Source organism: Diabrotica undecimpunctata, chromosome 2 (assembly GCF_040954645.1).
Source record: "Diabrotica undecimpunctata isolate CICGRU chromosome 2, icDiaUnde3, whole genome shotgun sequence".
Taxonomy (NCBI): domain Eukaryota; kingdom Metazoa; phylum Arthropoda; class Insecta; order Coleoptera; family Chrysomelidae; genus Diabrotica; species Diabrotica undecimpunctata.
Genome location: NC_092804.1, coordinates 59,476,265 through 59,503,075, shown reverse-complemented (window position 1 = coordinate 59,503,075; position 26,811 = coordinate 59,476,265). Strand labels below are relative to the sequence as shown.

Genomic DNA, 26,811 nt, shown 5'->3' with positions numbered 1-26,811 from the left:
AAAATTATAACTTTTTCACTAACAGATAGCGGAGAATTTTTTACACCTCTTTTCTTTGGAGTAAATGTCGCCATTTTATAACTTTTTCACTATTTCTATATCACAATATTACTATACGTTTAATTGGTGTAGTAACAATTACTAACTCGAATGTCGAATGTCGAATGATAATAATAAAATAAAAGAGGGATTATAATGAAAGTGTAAGTAAAACCTCATTACGCGTTATTAGTCTTCATGTTGATTTATTTTAGTTCTTAGTAATATTAGGAGGTGCGTCATACCCTTATCAGTTTCTTCTAATGCTTTTATTCGTTCAGTAAGGAAGTGAATTTGTTTTTATAAATAAAAATGTAATTAGCTTTAATGACCATATAATGGAATACGAGTTTGAAGAATAAGTTAATCGAAAAATTAAATAAAATTGGTTATCACAAAATATCCAAAATATGATATTTTGAGGTACATCAATTTTTGACGACGAAGTTGACATCCGTCCATTTGCCTACGCCCATGACGACACCGAAATTCAGGCAAATTTTATGACACTTCATGATTTATTACTCTACACTCATTTGAAACCAATTATACATGATTTATCATGTGATTTGTCATATGATTTGATCATAAAGTGAAATTTACATGTTTACACTGTGCGATTTGTCATATGATTTTGTCATAAGCACTGTCATGCGGCTCGTCATAGCTTGTCACAGGAGAATAGGACGGTGCCTATTCCGCATGATAAAATCATATGATTTTCGGTAATAATACGGGTAACACAAACATATTTAAATATCGCGCCTTATTCTTATGTCAATTCAGCGACATTCCCTTAGACCAAGAGACAACATTCTTTATTTATTTATTTTTTGTTTGTTGCATTAATGTGTGCTATTGTATCGTATTTTTCTTTTATTATTTATTTAGTTTATTTTATTCTTATTTTAGTGTTTTATAGTCTTCTTTATAATTTTAGTTTAGTTTCTTTATTAATTATTTTTAATTTGGTATAATATCAACACTAAATTTGATATACCCTGTCCACGATTATACAAGCCCAAAGGCGTCTAATCTTTTTCTTCTTACTGCTGTAATCTGTACGCAGTTGTTGCCGGCGTATTATTATTAAAAGTCGGGAAGCCAATGCAATCAAAGATTTATTTTCCATTATAATGGTTTCAAAATCTAATAGTTGATACCTATACTGTGTCTAATATCTCTATGACCATAAACAAAAAGAAAACTCAAGAAAACCTCACTCATTGTCACTCAAATCATGTCATAACTTATCATGCAATATAAACACGATTTTTTAAAACATCATAGAAACGAGGAATCATAACAAATCACTCTTAATTATTTTTAATTTGGTATAATATCAACACTAAATTTGATATACCTTGTCCACGATTTCTTCGTAAGAGCCACCTGCGAGCCCAAAGGCGTCTGATCTTTTTCTTCTTACTGCTGCTGTACGCAGTTGTTGCCGGCGTATTATTATTAAAAGTCGGGAAGCCAATGCAATCAAAAATTTATTTTTCATTATAATGGTTTCAAAATCTAATAGTTGATACCTATACTGTGTCTTGTATCTCTATGACCATAAACAAAATGGAAAATCAATAAAACCTCACTCATTGTCACTCATATCATAAGTCATAACTTATCATGCAGTGTAAACAAAAATTTTTAAAACATCATATAAACGAGGAATCATAACAAATCTCATATGATATTGTCATATGATAAAATCATGTAGTGTAAAGTCTACTTAAGATACAAAACTATTCTATATGATGATAACTGCTGGTGCCGTAGAAAGAAATCAAGCCAAACCCTCGCTCTCGCTCATTTAACACTCTTTATCATGTAACACCCATAAAGGGTACCAGACCCGCAAGAGTTTGTCTAAAATTCTTGTCAACAGCTCTAGAAATTAGTGAGTGAAGAGTAAATACAGTTTGTAAAAAAAAACACAATACTGTTGCACTAAAAGGATGAAGAGGTGGAGATAAATAATTTATTGAAAACCTAAAAGGTTGCGAAAGTCACTTTAACTTTAAAATTGTGACACTTGCAACCATTTGTATATACTTAAATGTACAAGGAAAGAGTACTCTAGTTGCAGTCCTCAGAAAAGAAAATGCCACCGAACCTCTAAGAAGCATACAAACAAACTGAATTTTGATGAAACTGTTAATTTTGAGAGCCCAAAAATATGCAAAAAGTTTGCCACCCCTATCCCCGTGCTTTTTCCTTAAACCATTAAACCAACCCTTGTTGGTGGAGGGAGGAGGAACGGAAAACATAGATTTACTAAGAATCTGGAGGCCGTAGAGAAAAATATTTTAAACAAAAAATTTTGCTGAAATAACATTAAAAAATGTATATTAACACTTTTTCTGTAGAATGAACCGTTTCTCAGAAACAACGCTTGAAGCGACCGGCGATTTCAAATCTGTTACGCATGCGAAATCAATTTTTAAATATAACTTGTATCAACTCGACTGTAAAAAGTTGATATCTTTTGATCAGAGTGGCATATCGACAAAAATTAAAATGGAATGTTAAAGATAAAGAGTGTAGAGTGCTTTCTTACGCAATTTTTGCATTTTACCACAAATAGCAAAAATTTTAAAGGTAAGGGAGAGGCTGGAACAGTGGCCAGTCAGGTACAGTGGCCACTTTTTAAATATTTTGTTGTTGTTTGATAGATACAGACGCGCCATCTAGTACAAACGCTAATAATTTTAGTCACATTTTAGTCGCTTACTACGCTTGACCCCTGCACCATCGTTTCCAGAACCATTTTGTATATGAACCTGTTGGGAGGTGTGTTGTAAGTAGGTAGCAGGTAAGTTTAAACATCTTTTCAACCAATAATAATATACATAATAAATGTTCTGTATATTTTGTGGTATACAGTATAGTATTTAAAACTTGCAGGTGATGCAAATTATGATCTATCTTCACAGTAGTAGATTTTAGGTTATGCGTCCTAAACAATGAGCTTTTGGTACAGTGGTCACACGCTTATGCAAGAACAGTTGCCACTGTTTTTGACAAAAAAAGTGCTGGCCACTGTTCCTACATACGTTTGTAAAAAAACAGTGGTCATTGTTCTTTCTGCAAAAAATATCAAAAATAATTTTGTTTCAGATAGTAATATGCCACGAAAAATACCAAACAATCTCGGTATTGGAAAAACCACAGATGAAAATATGAAAAAGCGATTTATGATGTTTGGGAGGGTGGATTATCACAAAAGGCTGCTGCTTTAAAATACGACATTCCACGCACCACGTTAAGGAGATATTTTAAAAAGTGCAACGAAAATAAAAATAATATAGATTGGACTTCAGATGTTCTTGAGGGAGTTCCAAAATTCCTCAAATTATGATATCAATCAAATTTTTTCTTCAACCGAGGAAAAAGAACTGAGTAATTATTTACAGACGATGACCAAGCTTCATCATGGTCTCAATCCGAAAGGTGCCAGACAACTAGCTTATGATTTGGCAATTGCTAACAGGAAAAAATACCAACTTCATGGGAAGAAAACAAGATAGCAGGCAAGTTTTGGTTTACAAGTTTTATGAAATTAAATTCAGAATTATCATTACGATCAGCAGAAGCAACTTCACTAGGTAGGGCAATGGGGTTTAATTGACCAGTCGTTGCAAATTTTTTTAGTAATCTTATGAAGATTTATGAAAAATATGCATTAACACCTAGTCAGGTATACATTGTTGACGAAACAGCACTAACAACTGTGCAAGATACAGCAAAAGTAATAGCCAAAAAGGGACACAAACAAGTAGGTCATATAGTTTCAAATGAAAGAGGCACTTTGGTAACCATGTCCAATGCAATAAACGCTATACGTTATTCGATTCCGCCGTTTTTAGTGTTCCCTAGGAAATTTTTTAAAGATTATATGTTTAAAAACGCACCTCGAGGTCCCAGGGGTGTGCTGCACCATGTGGATGGATGACAGCAGAATTATTTGAACAGTGGATGATACATTTTGTCAAACATACTAATCCTACAAAGGAATCTCCCATTTTACTAATCATGGACAACCATGAGAGCCATGTTTCTTTAGGACCTATTAAATTTGCAAAAGAAAATAATATAATCTTGTTGACTTTGCTGTCACATACTAGTCATCGCCTTCGGCCACTAGATAAAGCTGTATTTGGACCTCTGAAGAAATATTACTCACATGGTTGTCAAAATTGGTAATTGAAAAATCCTGGAAAGAGGATAACAATTTACGACATAGATTTTGAGCGACGCTTATCCACTTGCTTTCTGTCCCAAAAATGTGGTATCAGCTTTTAAAGCTACTGGGGTATTTCCAATCAATGATAACATTTTTAAACAATTGATAAAAGCATAGAAGCGGAAACAGCAGAAAGAATATCAAGGCACAGTGACATTAAATTGTCTGATGTAGATTCCGACAATGTTAGTCTATTTTCAGAAGTAGATAAAATTTCTGGCGAAGACATATCCTCATGAATGGTGGAAGTGAATTAATTTGTTCTCATGAGGTTTCAAATAAAGAAAACTACAAAATTTTATGTTGCACAAGTTTCAGAAGTTTTTTCTTCCGGTCAAGAACACAATGTAAATTTTCTAAGGCGTCACAGAATACAGTTTTCATTTCCAACAGCAAATTTGTTTACTTTTAAAGCGGATTTATCATCTTATAATATTTGTTAAAGATTAATATTACTTTTCTTTTTTTATGAATTTTATAAATAAAAATATAAGAATTGCAAATAATGACCACTGTACCTTACCTTTGTGGGCACTGTATCATCTAGTTTGGCACAGTGGTCACATTTTTTGAAAAAACAAAATTATTTACTCCTGCATAACCTGTATTTTTTGGGGATAACAGAGTACACTTTTAATTTACTAAGAGCTTTGACGTTGTTTGAGTTGATACTCATTAATATATTATGATTTATATCAAAGTTATCTTGAATTTACTCAAAAGGGGGCCACTGTACCAGCCTCTTCCCAATATAACACTTTTTCTGTAGAATGAACCGTTTCTCAGAAACAACGCTTGAAGCGACCGGCGATTTTAAATGTGTTACGAGTGCGAAATCAATTTTAAAATATAATTTGTATCAACTCGACGGTAAAAGGTTGATAGCTTTTAATCAGAGTGTCATATCGACAAAAATTAAAATGGAATGTTAACGATAAAGAGTGTTGCTTTCCTAAGCAATTTTTGCATTTTGTCCCAAATAGCAAAAATTTTAAAGAAAATTATTTTCTCTTTCTACTTAATGTGCTATTAAATATACATAAAACTGCGTATTAAAGAGTTATAGAACAATGTCTGCGAAAAAAAAAAAAGGAAAAATAGGAAAAATTGCCCAAAAATGGTGTGAGTGGTGAACTTTCAAAATCGTTTCTCGGACACTGTGAACCATATAGACTTCTACCAAATGTCATTTTAAACAAAAAGTTGTTTTGTAATGCAATACCTATACCTATATCCCTGCGGAAAAAAGTTATGGGGCAAAAAAGAAAATCGCGTGTGTTGCTGGTTTTTTGCTTCGTTTTTTGAATATATTTTTGTCAAAAATATAAATATTATTTTAACTTTAAAAAGTAACATTTCGATAGAAAATTTAATTTTGAACAACTTTTATGTAGATGTACATGCCAGAAAATTGCATAAAATTCACCCAAATGCACCCTACTGCATAAAGGAAAAAAGATGTGGGGGTTCATTGCCCATATGAAACAATAAAACCACTTTAACGTTGTAGTTCCTTTCTAAAGTACATAATCAATAGCCTAAGAAAGAGTTGATAATATTGATTTTTTTGTAGTTTGTAGGTGGTGCGAAACAACTGCTTTTATATGTACCATGAAAAATAATATAATTCTGTATTTCCTTATGTGATAATTCAATATAGATTTCAGTTTTTAACTATTCTTGTGGTTTTACTGTGACTACCTAAAGTAACTTTTGTCCTTGTAGAAGGACATTTAATAAATCAAAAACGTAAAGATCTATAGCCAAATTCTGTTTAAAAAGTCTTTAAAAAAATAATGGAAAAAAGCTGGCAAGTTTCAGATTTATATTTGTGTTATTTCTTGTAGCGTGACTGAAAGTGATAACTTACCTACTGCAGGTCGGCAGATAACCAAAGGTATCTTTCCAACTTTTTCGTAAACTAAATTTTCAGCTAAGGCTTTAGAGAATGTGTAAGAATTAGGAATATCACCAAGAATTCTACAAAAAAGCTAAAATTATTACTTTATTTAAAACTCTTTTATTTTCATAGTTAAGTTTCAACTGTGCCTTTCTTAATCCCAGCTTCCAGAGGGAACAATGTGGAATAATATAGGCTAATATCTGCTCCTGTATAAATATTTTGATATTTATATTATTGTTAATGTTAATTATTTAAAATAAAACGATAATCAATCACGATAATCAGGGTAATCAATAACCATTTTACATATGTTTATTATTAACTATTCTTATACAGGGTGTTCATAGACGCCTTTAGCAAAAGAAAACGGCAACATCTGAAACACATTCCTTATAGAAAAATGTACTAAACGACCTAGAGCTCTTTATTGTTGCCCTAACATTGGTTAAATTCAAATATCTTTAAACCATTTGTCTTTAAAACAAAAGGACCCCGAGGATCTTGTGTTAGAATTAAATTTTTCAGCCCACGTTTTCCCCTCCGTGTGTGCTCCATTGTCATATCCTTTACCACTCACATCGTCAATAGGAAAATTCCATTTATCTAATGTTACTGTTATTTTTTCATATAAATAAAAATATATTTCGTTAATCTCCACAATTTCATCGAAGTAAGAATCCAAGCGTGGTATTATTATCATTTGTTGTGTTCTACTGACATCTGGTGTACAGTCTAATATGATTGAATAATATTTACTTTCTTGAATAGATAATAATATTTTATTTCTTATTGCATTTCGTAGCATGTCGATTAATTCATTTTATGTGTCTTTACTTAAGAACTGAGTTCTGTATTTTTTTAGTAAGTAATCTGTCAATTTGTGTCTCCATAATCGGGTCAACTGTTCTAAAAAATACTCGGTCCAATACCAAACTCAACAATAGACAATAGACTTCAAATAACTGCATGTATAAAATACCATGTGAATGCAATAATTTCTATATGGGAGAAAACGTAAGACCACTAAGTGTAAGGATAAACGAGGATGAAACATATATCAAAAACAGAGACTTCGACAAATCACAGATATGTACACATGAATGGGACAATTAACACAGGGTACAATGAAAAAATTCATCAATAAACATGAAAGAAATACACATGAAAAAGTGGAAAATCAAAGGAGCAGCCCTTATCTTACTCAATGAATAAAAATGTCTAACAAATCCATCAGCAGAATGTAGCAGGATTTGGTTGTCAATTTTGGAAGAAGAAGGCAAAAATAAGAACATACTAACAATAGCGGAATAAGCCACTCAGAAACTTGTCTTCAATCATAGATAATACATATGCAACAACCTACACACATAAACAATACACGTACACTCTCTGACAAAAAATCGCTTATAGCACGTATTATATATAATGCAGAACACTTAGAAGAATCAGATATTGAAGTTCACGCTCATATGTTTTTAACCAAAACATTGCTGTTGCCTATAAGATCCTGGTCAAGCGAGTCAATTTTCCATTTTTTAATTTTTTTTATTAACATAACCCCGTGTACAACTTTGGCGGTTATATATTCTCTTCAACAAAATCAAAAACGATTTCCGGAGTGGAAATCGAAACCTCAAATTTTTGTAGTTAAAAATATAATTACCATTAAAATCAAGTGTGGCTTAATCCCATATAAACACAATATTTAACCTGCCACATGCCACAAGAAAACAGTTTAAGAACCTTATTAACTCTTAAGTTAATCTCAAAGTTTGATCTAAAGCGTTTGTTCTAAGTTTCAGTAAGAAGTAACTATTTTCAATTTTTATTATTGAAATCATGATGATTTCTATTTTTCGGTAGAGTCTTTGTACATATTTCGGGGCTTTCTATGTTTTTAACTTGGCTGGGCAGGTCAAGTGTCAAGAGGAAGAAATACATCTGGACCAACGCCAAAGGTAAAAGGGAAATGTGCTAAAAGTTAAAGATAGAAAAGTAAATCAGACTTTAGTAGTTAGTCTGTGTGAGTCAGACTGTGAGGAAGGAGGAAATGCTCGTCTGGGAGTAAAGTCATATTAGGAGCGATCATGGTCTTCCACGCGCTACTTAGAACTGGATTCCTATCAAAAACCAATTTTTGGGACCAAAAAAATGGGACACAAGGAAAAGGGACAGGTAGTCTCTTTGCCAACAGTCTGTAAATTTCTAACATTTCGCTTCCAGATTGCTGGATGACAGAAGAGAGTCTGGTTTAGCAGATAGGCGTTCGGCGTAGACTCGGCGACAAGAGGGCGTTTTAAAGTACCTCGGGAAATATCGCCGGGAGAACGAGGAACGAATCCTGCACTAGGTCAGCTAGATGGCATCCTGGACTGAGATATGTTTTGAAGATTCCAGAACCCCCCTCTGTAAATACGAAAAAAAGGACAAATGTCTGAACTATTTTTGTTTGATCAAATTCATAAACTAGAATTTACTGTCAAAGGTCATAATTTATTGTTTTTAATAGGTTAAGATAAACAATAGTAAACGATTAAGGCAATTTTATATTATTCTTACTTTTTATCATTTATACCATCTTCATCCATCCAATTAAGGCTACTCAGTACCTCATGTGGACTAGATTTAGTCTTGTACTCTGTTTCCATAGTTACTTTGTTATTAGGAAAAGCGTAAGATGATGAAACATGGATAAATAACTAAAAAACAAAATTTGTTTAGATTATTTTTTAATGTAATGATATATTTAGTATTATATTTATTACTATATTCAATATGATATTTAGTAAATAAATAACGTATTTTCTTTTTTTTTTTACATTAAATATTATGCTGTTTGGGGGATAAGGAATTTGCACGTGAAACGTAAAAAGCCTTTATCAGCCTGGTGCCACGACTCTGCTTATACAAGAAATGAATAAAGCTTAAGCAGATATCATTTCTTTACAGGAAATGAGGTGGACTAGCTCAGGCATCCTGACGAGGGAATATATTTTCGCCCACTATCGGAAAAGTGAGCCTACACGTAGGGCTCTAATGATAACGTTCTCACAATCATAAACTTTGCGATGTCTTAGAACAGGGTAATAGCTGGGACATGATTTTTCCATAAAGATATACATAAGAGAACTTGGAAATCTCCTGATAATGAAACCATTAACCAAATAGATCATATTATCATCGATGCAAGATACTGCTCTAGCTTATTAGATGTTGGGTTTTTTAGAAGAGCAAACATAGATAGTGATCACTATTTAGTTAAAACACGATTTAAAGAGAGAATATTTCATTTAAAAAAGGAGATCGGAAAAGGAGAGAAAAAATCGACATTAATAAACTAAAAGATCCCGACATTGTAAATGTATACAGACATCAAATAGAAGATCAAATAAGGACAGAAAACAAATAAGAAGAAGAAGAAGACAATAACCAACTATGGGCAAATATATGAGATATTAAAAAGAACGCAGCATATCAAAAAAACATTGACGCAGGTTGTACATGGAGAAAAAAGAAGAGTATAGATGTCTTAGAAGAGAGGAAAAACAAGAGATACAAAGTTTATTCGATAAAAATGAAACAAGAAAATACTACAAATACTTAAATAATAGCTTTCAAAAATTTGTAAAGACACTAACGGTGGAATTCTACATGATAAAAACTCGGTTCTGAACAGATGGGCACAACATTTCAGCGAACATCTAAATATCAACGATATTGAAGAAGGTTACAATATAGACAATCAACAAAACAAAATCTACAACGTCAACTCCACAGTGAAGACCCAATAAGAGAAGAAGTGTCAAAGCCATCCTAAAACTCAAAGGCAATAAAACCACAGGAATCGATGAAATCTGTTCGGAAATGTATAAAAAAAGGTGGGGATCAACTTTTTGCAGCAATCCATAAACTCATAATACTTCGTTGTCCGTTGCATAAAAAGGGTGATCAACTGGAGTGTAAGAACTATAGAGGCATTACTCTGTTAGCATCTGCTTATAAAATCTTTGGCAATGTATTGTTTGAAAGACTTAAACCTTTTACAAAGGATATTTTATTGTTGGTCAAAACCAATGCGGATTTACTACTGGAAAGTCAACTACACATCAAATTCAAGCATAGTGACATGTTCTAGAAAAGTCACTAGAATATAATATAGATAACACACCATTTCTACGTCGACTTCAAAGCAGCGTATGATAGTATGAAAAGAACTGCATTATATAATGTAATGATAGACTTTGGAATCCAACCTAAGTTAGTTAAGTTGACTTAACTAACAATGCAAAATGTAAGCTCATGCGTTAGAATTGAAGGAGAAAACTCTACGTTCTTTGACATTAATAATGATCTAAGATAGAGGGATGCGCTGGCGTGTCTCCTCTTTAATATTGCCTTGGAAAAGGCAATCAGATAATTAAATATTAGAATTAATGAAACTATTTTTAATAGATCGATGCAAATTCTCGCATTCGCTGACGATATAGTTATAGTGGGCAGAAGTATGAGTGACATGGTGCAGTATTTTAAAATTCTTGCGGACGCGGTAAGTGAATTAAGACTTGTGGTAAACGAGGGAAAAACCAAATATATGTTGGTTTCTAAAACCCCCGAAATATTCAACAGAGAATTCAAATTAAAAACCATACCTTTGAGCAAGTCAAAGAATTCACATATCTTGGATCGCTAGTAGACGCAACAAACACGACAAGCGACGAAATAAAAAGACGCATAGCAATAGCAAACAGAACTGTTCACGGTCTCCAGAAACATTTAAAAAATAAAAATATAAAACTTGCAGTAAAGCTAAATATATACAAGACCTTAATAAGACCGGTTCTGATCTAAGGAGCTGAAACGTGGACCTTACCTCAAAATGATGAAAGACTTCTTGGTATTTGTGAGAGAAAAATTCTTAGAAATATTTTTGGGGCCGTAAATCAAAACATGCTATGGCGTCAAAGATATAACTTTGAACTTATACACCCAACCAGATATTGTGAAATTCGTTAAAGTGCAAAGACATATTTGTGCTGGACACATTGCTATGTCAGATAACAAATACACAAAGAGATTAACATTTTCAAAACCAGACGGCACAAGAAGTAAAGGACGATCACGAAGGAGATGGATTGATGATGTGAAAGAAGAACTACAGATTCTAAGGGTCAGATGATGGAGGGAAGTTGACAGGAATCGACAGGAGTGGCAAGTTATCTGTGAGCAGGGTAAGATCCACAGCAGATTGTCGAACCACCTATGATGATGAAATATGCTGTTTTATTATAAATATATCTCCTGAGGTTGGAGCAGTTAGTTCATGTTGTTGATGAGAAATTATATCTACTCAAAATTAATGAAACATAAATGAAAGAGAGTAATATCTCAGGCTTTGGATGGAAATATAATTTATATCAAAATAATTTTTTTCTTATGTAACCAGTATTATTGATTACCTCCCTGACCTTAAGTTTCTTACCTTTAATTTAGTACATTGTGCTGCTAAATCCAACATATACTTTGTACCCCTAGTGTTTACCGTAACTGCATACTTGATAGTATCATCAAACCTCGTAGTAGCTGCGCTATGAAAGATGAAATCTGTCTCTTTGACAATTAATTGACGATCACTTCCAGATATACCCAAATCCACTTCCGATACATCACCAGATATGGCTATACATTTTTTGGGAGCATCTGGATTTTGAGACAGTAATTTACTGTACAGCTACAATAATATTTTAGAAGTTACTGACACAGAAAAACTTTTAAAGGTGTTCGCAACATTAGTAAAAATATTCTAAATCTAAATTGTTGTTTCTTGGTTAGTTAAATATATTAATAAATATTAAAACCTATGTTTATTTTTTATGACATACCACTAGTTTATGAATGTTAAAAAATATTCTAGATGAATCTTTTAGACAAAGTTAACAAAATTCAAAAAAAAAACCGAGAATAGAGGCCGAAATGGTCACCCAACTCTATTGAGATTCAGAAGATGTAAATGGTTCCACTTTACAATCTAGAAGTCCTACTTTACAATTTGTTTTGTCGTTTCGGAGTTCTCAGAGAAATCCATTCAAGAGGTCGAAACTTTACAATTTATTTAATAGATGTGTAAAATGCTAGGAATTGTGACGACTTAAATCACGCCCCATAATCATCATCACCCATATTCGCTATCGTGACTATATTGACAGCAGCTTTAAATAGTGATGTAGTCAATTTTCCGCACCATTGTCTTAGATTTTTTAACCATAATATTCTTCTTCTACCAGGACCACGTTTACCTTTCCCTGCATGATCAGATGTAAAAGTTCATATTTTTCAGGGTGTCCCATAATATAACCGAAGTATTCCAGCTTACGTCTCTTTATTATATTGACCAGTTGTGTTGCTTGGTTCAGGCGTCTAGCAACCTCCTCATTTCTAACTTTGTCGACTCAGCTTATTCGTAGTAGTCGTCTGTATAACCACATTAAGATAATTGGAACGACTTAATACAGATGTTAATTTGTCTTTATCTAACTTCATCTTTAACGCGCCATATATAAAAAATAAGTAATTTTCTTACATAATATATATATATATATATATATATATATATATATATATATATATATATATATATATATATATATATATATATATATATATATAGAAATGTAACCATAAGCTCCCATACTAACAACCGTTGAACGTTGAACTACAACTGCAGTATAATGCAAGCAATTGCAAATTCAGCATTTCCAACAATTCCGGACAATAAACCCATTTTAATAATTTATAACATTCATTCGATTATCATTATTTGATCAATTCGTTTCATTTATGTAATTAAGATTTTAATAAAGTATTATTGTATTTTTTTTTAAGTAGAATTCTCCGCCCCCAATTTGTTCTCAAGTTACCCATTTCTATCCATAGTTGGGAGATCGGTACACTGTATTTCTCTATTTGTCTGCACTCGTTTTTCCATTGAAATTTTTAATGTGAAAATATTATCCATAGTGGAGCGTCCGGCCCTAAATCCCGCTTGTTCTTCGTGTTGTTTGTCTTTAATATCGTTTTCCATTAGGTTTCGTAGTACTTTTGAGTATAGTCGGCCTATAGTAGCAATCACTGCAATCCCTCTATCCATCTTTGTGCCTTTCTTGTGTATTGGAGAGATATACGATTGTCTCCATTCTTCTGGAATGGAGACATAAGACCTTGTTACATAAAATACTACCTTAAAAAATATATAGTTATATTGTACTTACAATATTTTTAAATATATCTTCTAATCGCTCTTGTGGAGTCTTCCCCTTTTTAGTTCTAATAAGGACATATATTTTTTTAACGTTTGTATTTCTGAGTAGCTTTTCCAAAAGAGCTTTACCAATGAATCCAGTTACACCCGTAATAAATATGGTACGTCCATGAAAAGTATCTGCTATACGATCTGGTATCTCGGTCACAACCATTATGTACCTGAAATAGAAAATACGTCTGTTTATTATGTAAATTTGCAAACGAGTAAGTAGGATTTTTCTCAAATATATTTCTAATTTTACTTAATTTATAATATAAGTACGTATACAAATAAAATGTTTTAATCCAAATAAGAAAATGTTGACGATCATATTGGCAATAAAAACTTTGTTTACAGCGGCTCTAAATAAATTAGCGGTGGTCTCTTGATACCATTCTCGGAGATTTCGGAGCCAGGATGTTCTTCTTTGGCCTGGGGCTCTCCTTCCGGCGATCTTATCATGTATTATGAGTTATGAGAAGGTTATACCTCTTTGGATGTCTCATTACATGACCAAAATATTGTAACTTTCGAGTTTTTATCGTTTTTGTTATTTCTGTGCTCTTTTTCATTCGATGTAAAACTATTTCATTTCTTATTCGATCAACTCCACTTATCCAAAATACTCATATTAATATCCGCAAGATACCTGCTTATATCAATATTTTGCCTGATATTCATTAAGGCTGGTATCATTGAATAATACGACCATATGGTAAAACCTTACATATTTGTTCCAATTTCGGCATGGAAGGCCGGAACAACTAGATAAATACCGAAAAGAAAATCAAGAAGTCACAAAACGTTATAGAAGAAGGAAAGAGACAAAAGATTAGAAAAACATTTTACGGATATATAAAAACCAGCCAACTTGTCAAAGATAATGAGGATCCAATTTTTTCAGTGTATTTGGTATTGGCTGGCAACTTTGTTCGAATTATTAAACTCATGAAAAAAAAAATTACTTACCAAATAAAAAAAAATATATTTTTTAGGAATCCCAATATACCCCACTCTCCCCTACATCTTAGTTTGTTACGAAACCTATCCACGATATTTTGATGATGCGTCTATATAGCCATACCTCAAAATTTTTGATCTTCTTTCAGATAGCGTTGATAATTCGTTAGTATGCGTGCAGAGGGGTACAAGTATACATTTGGTGAAAAATGAGAAAAGTATACCACGCTGTAAAAAACAAGTTCATCTGTGGTTGTGCACAGAGACATAAGTCAATAATAACACCATTGTCTAGATATGAGTTGGTGCCCAATGACTCTAAATCAAAATTTTATCATTCATTGCGTGCAAAGGAGTATAAGACGTGTATCTAATAGCGCCACTAGCGCGTCCCGTACGTTTAGTGATAAGTCGACTTTTGTCTCTTGACATCAGTATTCAGTTAACTTGTACCTGTTGGCATGTGACGTTCTAACCTCAAAATAAGTGTTAAGCTCGTATTTACAACAAATTTTGTTAATGTCCCAGTTTAAAATGAGGTCTTTCCGAGCTAATAAAATTCTGGAAATGTGTGGGAATGTACAATCAAATGAAACAGGTAAGTTATTATTATTAAAATTTGTTTTAAAATGACTAATACCTACAATAATACGTAGATTCCGATCCTGAATCTTATCAACATTTTTCTGAACATCAAGAGGAAGCAGATAAAAAACCAGAGCCAGAAAATAGATAGACTAATAGTAACCTAGGCAGTGGTACAAGTAAGTTCTCGTTTGTTGATTTTAAGAAAAAAATTAATACCTATCTTTTTAGGTTCAAATGCAGCTCCATTTATTTCTGAGTTTCCATCTGACATACTATATGGTCTTGATGATGATAGTGATCTTGATCCTTCTTATGATCCGAAGGAAGATTCTGACGTTTTATTATCGGATGAAGATGACATTTTAAGACCGAAAAAACAAAAAAACCTACCGGAAAATGAAATCAAATCAAATGTGGTTGGTGTGAGTAACGTAAATTTAGAAAACACAGTACACATAACACCAGTGAAACGAAGTAGGAATATTCGTATAAAAAATAACGGAAATAAACTTATAAAAGGTGACACAAGAAAAGTAAGGTTAGAAAATAAATCGAAAAGAAATTTAGGGCAAAGCTATAAAACTCGAAAAGGCAAAGAAGTTGAAGCGAGAAAGTGCAAACCACTAACAAATTGTCGTATGAAATGCCAGGAAAAGTTTAATGATGTTGCAAGACACACTTTATTTAAAGAATATTGGGCCATGGGTAGCCATAATAAAAGAGTTGCGTATTTAGCTAGTAAAAATTTCGGTTGTTAACCTATCGATATCATCTTCAGATTAATGGTAATTTAATACCAACATCTAAGTCGTGCTTTCAAAAGACTTTTGGTGAAAGCAGTAAATTTATTACAAACACTTTACTCCAAAAGGGCGCTTCTAGTTCTGGAATAATACAAGACGATAATAGAGGATCCCATAAGCCATGGCATAAATTATCTGATGAAGTTACTCAAGCTGTTAAACATCACATTTTGTCTTTGCCTGCGTACGAAAGTCACTATTGCAGAAACCAAACAAGCAAAAAGTATCTTCCACCTCACTATACAGTTGCAAAGATTTATGGAGAATATCTTAAACAAGAGTCCATACACCAACCTGTAAGCAGAAAGGTTTACGAAAACATTTTTCACAACATGAAAATAGCTATAAAAGCACCAAAAAAGGATACATGTCAAACATGTGACCAACTGCATATAAAAATTAAAGCAAATGCCGAAAATACTGACGAATTTTGTAAACAACTAGCCACTCTTCAAGCCGAAGCTGACTATGCATACAAATCAAAAGCAAATGACAAAATAAACAATACAAATAACACCTCTACAAAAGTGTACACCTTTGATATGCAGCAGTGTCTCCCAACACCTAATCTAGTTACATCCGTTGCGTTTTATAAAAGACAACTATGGACCTTTAATCTTACTGTCCATGATTGTATTACCGGACAATCTTTTAATCATATGTGGCACGAAGTCATTTCCGGAAGAGGTGCAAATCAAATTGGTTCGTGCTTGTATAAGCATCTTTTTGACCTTCCTACGGATATTTCCCACGTTATATTGTATTCAGATACGTGTGGTGGTCAAAATAAGAATACACACGTTATGACAATGTTTTTTACGTTACTACAAAATAGCCGAAATTTGAAAACCATTGACCATAAGTTTCTTATTGCAGGGCATACACATATGGAATGTGACACTGACCATTCCATGATAGGGAGAACTAGAAAGAGATCATCATACATCATACAGCTCTTTATGAGCCAAAGCCTTCTTCAGAACAATGCTCGATTCGCCCCTGTCTCTGGAAACTCTTCTCCATGCTCTAATTCCGATAGACTTCAAATCATTTTCTAGGTTGTCTTGGTACCTAAGTCTCGGTCTTCCTCTTGTTAATTGTCCGATCGGCCCTCTTCGGTCAAAAACTTTTCTGACTATGGCATCTTCCTCTCGTCTGATTACATGACCTATCCATCTGAGGCGTGCTACCTTAATGAATTTTACAACGTCAGGTTCTCCAAACCTTCTATACAACTCAAAATTGTAACACCTGCGCCACAAACCTTGTTCTTTTATGCCTTTATATATTCGTCTTAGTATTTTTCGCTCAAAACGTTTGAGCAATTCTTGGTCATTCTGTGTTAGTGTCCAAGTTTCTGAACCATATGTTAGCACTGGTGTTATTAGTGTTTTGTATACAGTTAGTTTAATTTTTCTAGTCATTTTTGAGGCCATCTGTCTTCTTAAGCCATAGTAACACTTATTGGCGAACACTATTCTTCTTTTTATTTCTTCACTGACGTTGTTATCTTTGATTAGCAGCGACCCTAAGTATATGAAGGTGTCAACACCTTCCAGTTCTAGGTCATCAATTATTATTCGTGTAGGTGTCGGGTTGCCTGACCTAGTGCAACACATATATTTGGTCTTTTGAACATTTATATTTAGTCCCATTCTGTGTGCAGATGCTCTTAACGACCGAAATGCTTCAGTCAGAGATTCTGTGGACCTACCTATGATGTCTATGCCATCTGCGTATCCGACAATTTGTACTGATTTGTTAAAGATAGTACCATTCGTAGTAATCTGCGACTCTCGAATTATTTTTTCTAATGCCAGGTTAAATAAGAGACACGATAGTCCATCACCCTGTCTTAGTCCATTTTTGCAATGGAAGGGTCTTGAGAGATCGTTTTGGATTTTTACCATGCTCTCTGCACCTGTGAGTGTAAGTTCAGTTAACCGGACAAGATCAAATGGAATGCGAAATTCTACCATAGCAAGTAAAAGTTTCTTTCTATTAACGGAGTCGTATGCGGCTTTGAAGTCAACAAATATGTGGTGGGGGTCGACGCCGAACTCTAGGGTTTTTTCAAGGATCTGCCTCACTGTAAATATCTGGTCCGTTGTTGATTTATTAAGACGGAAACCGCACTGATATCCTTCCACTATTTGTTCGGCGTAGGGGAGGAGTCTTTTGTACAATACGTTGGACAACACTTTATATGCCATATTGAGTAGAGTGATGCCTCTATAATTATCACACACCATCATGTCTCCCTTTTTGTGTATAGGACACAGTGCACCTAACTTCCAGTCTGTGGGTGTTTCTTTCTGTTGCCAGATTGCAGTTATCAGTTTATGCATGTGTTTCATGAGGGGGTCGCCGCCATTTTTGAAAAGTTCGGCAGGGAGATTATCCGAACCGGGAGCTTTATTATTTTTCAGTGTTGCGATGGCTTCTCTAATTTCTTCTTCGGTGGGGGGTGGTTGCCGATCATCTTCATTCATTTGAAACATGGGATCCTCAATCTCGCCATCTCCGTGGTTTCCGCTAAGCAGTTCTTCAAAATGGTCCGCCCATCTAGAAAGAGATATGGAACCTCAATAAATCATCCTTATGACTGGATGCAACTAGTGAGACAAACAGGAAAGGGGAAACCATTTGTCGTGAAAGAAATGAAAAGGGAAGATTTTTATGATTATGCTTCGCTGTTTAAAACTTCTTTACAGCAAAAGAAAGTAAACGAAGAAGGCGAAAAATTTGTTTGGAGGAGTGTAAAGTGGTTACGATACAACAAAGAGCAGTGTGGAGTTCTTTATTATAAAACTTCATTAAATCCTTTGGAACCTTTTAAGAAAGTCAACTTTCAGCGAAGAGGCCGCAATACAGTGTCTTTGACTCCAAACCTTTGTCATGAAGGCCCGGTAGCTATTTCTGATAAGAAAAAACGAAACTTAATAGAATTACTACCTTACATCTCTGAAATTTTTCATGACTTCTACAAAAGTTTACCTTGCGAAAGTAATGTATGTGACGTATATCCCGATTCTGTCGAAGATGAAGATGAATTTGATGCAGATTAGTAGTTTGTAATTAAGAACTTTTATCTTTTTTTGCGAACTTTTAGTAGGTATTATATAGTTAGAATATATGTTTTTTTGGTTGTGCAGGTTAATATAAATAAAATTTATTTTTATTTTTGTAACAATAGAGTAAAACTCAGGTTTACGATAATTTCTATTTTGGTGGATAAAGCGTTAAGTAGATTTATTTTGTTGTGTCAATGGATATAAGTGTATTTATTTTCGAAAATCATTGTTACATCAAATAAATAAAGTTGGCTATTGGAAGTGTCCTATGAATAACAATTAATCCACAGAAATTAAAATTTCGGCAATTAACATAATTTGTCAAACTTAAGTTTGAAAAGTACCGCTATCTTAATCTCCATTTTTCTCAAAACTTCAATTTATTGACTTATACCCCTTTGCACAAACACCAACGAATTGTCAAAGATTTCTGCTCTATACTCTTTATACGTACCAAACAAATCACCCAACATTGCATCTCACCCGTCTAATTTTAAAGCTTAGCTACATCGTGACACCTAATTTTTTTGATGTCATTAAATGTCTTTATATTTTCTACACATAATAAGTGGATATGATTTTGCATTAAACAATATTATTACGTTTCGTTCACTGCTATGTTTTTTTGTTACTCAGTTTTCTTTTATGGCTTTGAAATCTGAATACTCAAAGCAAATACTTTAAAACGCTTAAAAGCCTTAAAAATGTGGATTTGACTAGACTCTTGAAAATGCACTAGACGGATTATGTACGCAATAAAGAAGTTCTTCAAAGGTTTAATAAAGAAAGAGAGTTGATTAGGAAAACAGGTCAAAATAAGTGTGTTATGTTTGCTCGCAGTTAATATATTGAGTAAATAGTAGACGCTAAAAATAATAAATATTTAAAAATTAATGGGAAAATCCCAGTAGTTGGCTGTACACACCATCGTTTAAAAAAACATACAGAAGTTAAAACACTTCACCATTGTATTTAGGTATATATTTAGCAGTTGGTCTGTGTCGTCTTAACTGACAAGAACCACGTGTTAAAAACCGAGCAGGGAGTATTAAATTAATTAAAGTATTAAATTTTATCCAATGTTATCGACCTAGAGTTAACATATAATTTAATTTTGAAAAGATGTAAACCCATATATGGATGTCATAGCCACAAATTCATTGTTAGCTTCAAGTTCATAAGGTACTGAAGATGATCTGATTAGATCGAAAACGTTATGCTAATGTATAAATTTTGACGACACTTGTAAAAGTTTTTGATATACCTAAATACAATGGTGAAGTGTTGTAACTTCTGTATGTTTTTTTAACAGATATTTCTTGAATTTAGCAAAGTAAACTTGCGTAAAATCGACAAACACATATTTTAGACTAGACTGCATTAGATCACAATCCAAGGGTAATAAAATTCGAAGTCGTTTAAACTGAAATGAAAATTTTACAAAATACACAACAACGGTTTTCTCGTCAGTGGATATTGATATTAAAGAGACCTAATCGTGGAAAAAATTAAGGAGATAAGAAAATTACATAAACAGTGGCAAGAACATAGGTAGGATACAAATCTTTAAAACTATACAATTACCGAAAACGAAACTAACAGCTAAAGCAGAAGAATTTACAAATATGTACAATCATCTTGATGTCAAGGAAGCTAAAACAAAGATATATAAAATAGAATACAGAGAAAAAACTATGGAAAACGCACTTTAAGAGTTTATTAAATGAAGAATGACAAAAAATCAGTTGAGCTTACGGAGATAGTAACAGCAATGGTCACCAGAATACCAAACAGAGATATTATCTAAGCACAAGGAAACCTAATGCTTAGATGGATAAGTGGAGTGACAAAAAAAGATAAAATTAAGAATAAGTATACCAGGGGAAGTCTAGAAGAGGCACCAATTAATGCCAAAATAAGAAAGCATAGGCTAATATATTTCAAACATGTTGAACGTTAATCACCAATACAAAGAATTGCTGATTTTCAAGTTTCTAAAAGGAGTAGGAAAGACAGAGTAAAAAATTCTGGCGGGAACGCTTAGGCTGGACATCTTGATGAATAAGATTAATATTGGTATGATCCAAAATAGAAACTTATGGAAGCATTTAATTAGTGAAACCGATCTCGTATCGAGATACAGGCAAAGAGACCGTCGGATTTCTGACGAAGTTCGTCCACGATTTTCCCTCTTATGCATTTGAGAGTATTAAAAGAAAAAATTAAGGAGAGTAAAATATGTGGAAACTGTTGGGTTTCCTGGGGAACTCTTCGTTAAAATTGAATTTTCTTTTGGAAAAAAAATTTCTTTTTTAAAAAAGATTACTATTTAAATAAGCCACAATTAAAGGTTAAAGTAAGTTTATCGACGTTTCAATTTCTACTTCGGAAATCGTTTTCAAAATACAAACATTAGTAAATTTGTAAAAATGTAATTTTTAAAAATAAACAAAAAAACAAAATTTGTTTAATTTACTAATGTTTGCATTTTTAGAACGATTTCCGAAGTGGAAATTGAAACGTCAATAAACTTTTTTTAACCTTTTATTGTGACTTCCATCCATCCAATGGCACTACAGCCCAAATCGGGCCTTGGCCTCCTTCAACAGGCTTCTCCAATCATCTCGATTTACCGCTGTTCTTTTCCGTGAACGCGTTCCCATTCAGTTCCTGGCATCCTCATCGACTTCGTCTTCCCATCTCTTTTTAGGTCTTTTTCCCTGCATTCTTGCATTTAATAATTTTCTGGGGATTCTATTCTCATGCATGCGGACCACGTGCCCTGCCCACCGTAATCTCTGCAGTTTAGTGTGTTGTGCTAGAGTTGGTTCGCTATATTGCTCGTATATTTCTCTATTATACCTAATTCGCCAGTTGTTGTTTTCACTTATTGGGCCCAGGATCCTACGTAACGTTTTTCTTTCAAACACATCTAATGCATTGGCAGATTTCTGTGTCACCACCCATGTTTCACAACCATAACTTACTATGGGTCTGATTATTGTTTTATAAATCCGGAGTTTTGTTTTCCGGTGTACGTCTCGCGATTTGAATATGTGGCCCATCGCGAAATAGGCTTTATTGGCCAGCATAAGCCTTCTATTTATTTCCGGTTCTTCTTTATTGCTTGCAACCAGATCCATTCCTAGGTATGTGAATCTATTTACATGTTCTATATCGTCAATAAAGTGTTGTTGCACCGGTCTATTTGATCTGGTTTGTATGAGTAGTTTTGTTTTATTTGTATTTATTGCTAGCCCTACTGCTTCTGTACTCTGTTTCAACTCAACGTATTTTTCTTCCGCTGCATTCACTGTTCTGCTCATTATGTTTATATCATCTGCGTATGCTGCTAATTGGATAGACTTGTTTGTAAGTATGTTATTTCCGCTCACCCTCAACCGTCTGATTACATATTCAAGAACAAGATTAAAGAGCGTTGGAGCTAGTCCGTCGCCTTGTTTCAGTCCTTGCGTTATCGTAAACGCATCAGTGATCTGTCCCTGAATACATACCTGTGCTTCTGTTTCTGTCATTGTCATTTGCACTAGTCGTATTAATTTTAATGGTATGCCAAATTCTTCCAATATATTAGGTAGAAAATGTTCTATCTATTGAATCATAGGCTTATTTAAAATCTACAAAGAGATTGTAAACGTCAATGTCATATTCCCATGCTTTGGCTAGTATTTGTTTAACTGTAAATAGTTGGTCAATGGTAGATATATTTTGCCTAAACCCTACTTGATATTCCCCGATGATTTTTTCCGTGAGAGGTTGTAGTCTTCAATTAATGATGTTTGTGAGTATTTTGTATCACGAACAAAGTAAAGAGATGCCTCTATAATTCTGACACAACAGTTTGTCTGCTTTTTTATGAATAAGGCAGATTATACTTTTCTTCCATTGTTGGGGAATTTCTTCTTCTATCCATATCTCTCGTATTAGCTGGTATAAATGTTGTATCAAATTCCTTCCTCCTTGCTTGAGTAGTTCTGCTGGTATTTTATCTATTTCCGGTGCTTTATGGCTTTTTTGTATGTGGATTGCCGTTTGAACCTCCTCTAGCGTTGGGGGTCTAGTTAATTTATTTTCTTCCTCATCTTCCCTCAGTTCTTGTTGTTATACCTCCTGTCGTGCCTGCTGCTGCCTCTGTTATTGTAATGGTGGTTGTGTCCCTTTGTTTAGTAATTCCTTAAAATATGTCATCCAGGTTCTCTTAATTTCGTCCATATCGCTAATGATTTCACCCTTCTTATTTTTGTAGAGGCTAGTCCTCGGTTTGTATCCCTGTCTTAGATGTTTGATAAATTGGTATGCGCTACGTGTTTCGTTTTCCTTAAACTCCCTCTGTGTGTTTAGTATCCGTTGGTTTTTATACTTTCTCTTTTTCTGCCTGCACAGTTTATCTGCTCTTCGTCTTTTGTTCTCATGTTCTGTTTTTATCTTTCTAGTACATCTGAGTATGTAATTCTTATGTGCTTCACTTCTTTCCTGTATAGCTTGTTTGCATTCTTCATCGAACCATGTTTCTTCTCTCCTTTGTGTCTTTGTTCCTAAGACTTCTTTCGCTGTGTTGAGTATGATACTGCTTATGGTGTTCCATTGGATTTCTATTAAGGAGTCTGCTCTGTTTTCTTCTAGTAATTTTTCATTCACTGTTCTCTCAAATCTTTCTTGTACCTCAGAGACTTTTAGGTTATCTAAGTTTAGTTTTTCTTGTTTTGGATATTTTTCCTTTACCTGTCGGCTGATTTTGCATTTAAACCGTGTCTGTACTAGCAGATGGTCTGGGTCACATTTTGCGCCACATCTGCTTTTTACATCTAATATACTCGTCGCCATTCTTTTTTCAGCCAGTATATGGTCTATTTGATTGATCGTATTTCCATTTTATTTCATTTAAATAGTAATTACTTTAAAACGCCACAAGAAAATAGCTTCAGAACAAAATTTTAAAAAAGATTTCTCCCTTATGCCATTTTACATAATCAATCAATATTGATTATATCTTTAAAAATTGTGGCATAACGGCTATACATATATATATATATATATATATATATATATATATATATATATATATATATATATGTATATATATATATATATATGTATATATATATATATATATATATATATATATATATATATATATATATATATATAAATTAAGGATCACTCAGAAGAGTGGTGAGTTTTTTCGGTCAAAAGGTGAAGAAAAAAGACAAAGTTAATGGCTACTTCATCTATTTATTGAAGACGTTTCGCTTTCTTAATCGGAAAGCATCATCAGTTCATCTAACAAAAACAATATGAAAAAACCACACAAGCATGGAAAAGTTGTTACATGTGTTACCTTAAAAAGATATGTAGCAGTCAGTGATAATAAAGTTGTAAAGACACTTAAGTAAATGGACATTATACGATTATGACGTATAAACAATAATATATATATATATATATATATATATATATATATATATATATATATATATATATATATATATATGTATATATATATTTATATATATACATATATAAATATGTATATATATATAGATATATATATATATATAAATAATATATATATATATATATATATATATATATATATATATAAATATATATTTATAATACAGCTTCGTACTTTCCACATATTATTACTGAATTTATATTCGAAAAAAATAAATTAAAAATTATTTGGATAAATAAATCATTGGAGTAAAAGTTAACGACAGACCTATCAATAACACAAGATATGCAGATGATATTGTAATAATTACAGAAACTATACCCCTGGATATGGTAGCCGATAGTAGCGAGAAATTGGATTAACATTAAACCAGACATAACAAAAACGCACTTAAATATAAAAATAGTTCCAAGAGAAAAAGTTAAAAAATACAGTTAGGTACAGTAGTCACATTGGTTTACAATTAAAAATAAGAATTGTTCTGATGCTATTTACTTGTGGCATCTAAATGTAATTTACTATTTTTGTTAGGAATAAACCGCAATTAAAAAAAATTAAATTTTAAAGTAAAATTTTGGCTTATTGCCAACAAAAATAGTAAATGGCATTTAGATGTCACCAGAATGCCAGAAGATTCGATATGGTTAAAAATACAGGATTGTAAACAACACGGCGCAATGCATTTTGCAAATTTGGTTAATTGAAAAGATCTGCCTTTAATGTAACTAACAAGTATGTCTCTTTCCTATTAATTATTGCAACATTGATGTGGTCTCGTCTTAAAACTGTACCTACATTCCTAAAATTAAAACATAATGATAGGGACAATATTTGTCATTATATTATATGGGTACCTTAATATACCCGAAAAAGACGTAAAACAAATCACTCTAAAATGCACAAACTACACTGGTCACGAAACTAAATTCATGCACTGATATATTGTAAAAATTATAAAACAGTACTGAAAGTGAACTGCTATAAAATGAGCGTATCACTATTTATTGATTTACGCAGTTTGTTAAAAAAAACTATTTAAAAATTAACACTTTTACTTACCCATTTATACTAACAAGGCAAAGGTTACTAAGTAACATTAATTAAATATGAAATTGTCAACTTTAATGAGAATAATAATTAAGAGAGCTTCTTTGGTCAACATAATTTTACTATATTTAATATTCAACAGGGCGCGTATCAGCAAATACTGTTATTGATGTGTATATTTTTGATACCTTTGATTTATTTGTTAATTGTATAAATATTTTTATCATAACATACAAATTATACAGGGTGAGTCATGAGGAACTTTACATACTTCTACCATATGTAGAGTCCCTCAGGGAGCATATCATGTGGCCACTAAAAAATGTCAACTCCTCTTCTTTATTAATTAACAGGGTGATTTGTGTAATTGACCATTTATTTCATTTTACTGTAGTGTTTATACGGCTCATTTGATTTTTTAAATTTTTGCATGATACAGTACACTACTATCAAGCATTCGACTGGTATTAGCTAAACTAAAAAATTCCAGGACTGTCTTTGGAAAAATTAATTTAGGGATTCGTATTAAATATTACACCCTGTATAATTTTTTTTTTAAATGCAATAAGTGATTTTTAAACTACATAAATAGCCAGTGAAAACGACATATGCGACAATGTTGTCGCACTTTTATTAAATTTTTAGTGAACGATCAAATCTTACCAAAAATAGAACAACCATAATGAAGTATCAAATTATAAGGTATTAATTTAAACAAATGTTATAAATTTCAAACATTTTAATTAAAATGAGTTCCTACAACATAATCTAATACGTAGAAAATTAACATCTTTACTGTCACTTTGTATTATCTCTACAATAGAATCAATTGTTTTTCAATTTTAAATTTTTACTCATAGATCGTATTGGGACATTATTTTCGATAAATAATAAATTACATTGATTAAAAAGTCAAACCTCTTGTATGTGTTAGTTTTTGTTGATTGTAAATGATTAAAATTTTATGTCAAATAATAATAGGTACATTGCACTAAATAAAAATAAATCTAAAAAAGTTTAAAATGAAGGTTGGCGTTGACCGTTTGACGTTTCTTGATATTTTATACCCATTGTCATTATTGTCATTATCAATTGTTATTTATGTGTACAAGAATGCATATTTCTTCTGTCATATCTACGTTAAGTACATTGTGTTAGTTTTGGTAGAGCTTTTGTTACTTTCGTTCAAAATGCCACATCAGTTTTCGACCACAGAATATGCAGACATAATATTTGTTTATGGATTCTGTAGTGGGAATGGTAGGGCTGCTAGTAGAGAATATCGCAGGAGATTTCCTAATCGTCGAACTCCCAGTCATCCAACATTTGGGTCAGTTTTTAATTATTTGCGAGAAAATGGCACTTTTCCTAGTGG

General features: G+C 32.7%; 1 protein-coding gene across 2 annotated transcripts in view; it reads right to left on the bottom strand.

The window, feature by feature from the left end:
* Positions 1-25,560, bottom strand: part of LOC140433318 (putative fatty acyl-CoA reductase CG5065) — a 55,373-nt gene extending 29,813 nt beyond the window's left edge. Inside the window, exons 1-5 of one of the 2 annotated variants that reach the window (XM_072521348.1) lie at positions 25,449-25,560; positions 13,457-13,667; positions 11,671-11,919; positions 8,751-8,890; positions 6,159-6,268 (exon numbers count right to left, since the gene is read on the bottom strand). In XM_072521348.1, the coding sequence (XP_072377449.1) occupies positions 6,159-6,268; positions 8,751-8,890; positions 11,671-11,919; positions 13,457-13,667; positions 25,449-25,486 (748 nt within the window). In that variant the 5' untranslated portion in view covers positions 25,487-25,560. Of the gene's footprint in view, positions 1-6,158; positions 6,269-8,750; positions 8,891-11,670; positions 11,920-13,456; positions 13,668-25,243; positions 25,410-25,448 lie in introns of those variants that run through there. The other variant, XM_072521349.1, reaches the window with a different exon arrangement.
* Positions 25,561-26,811: the final 1,251 nt, after the last annotated feature.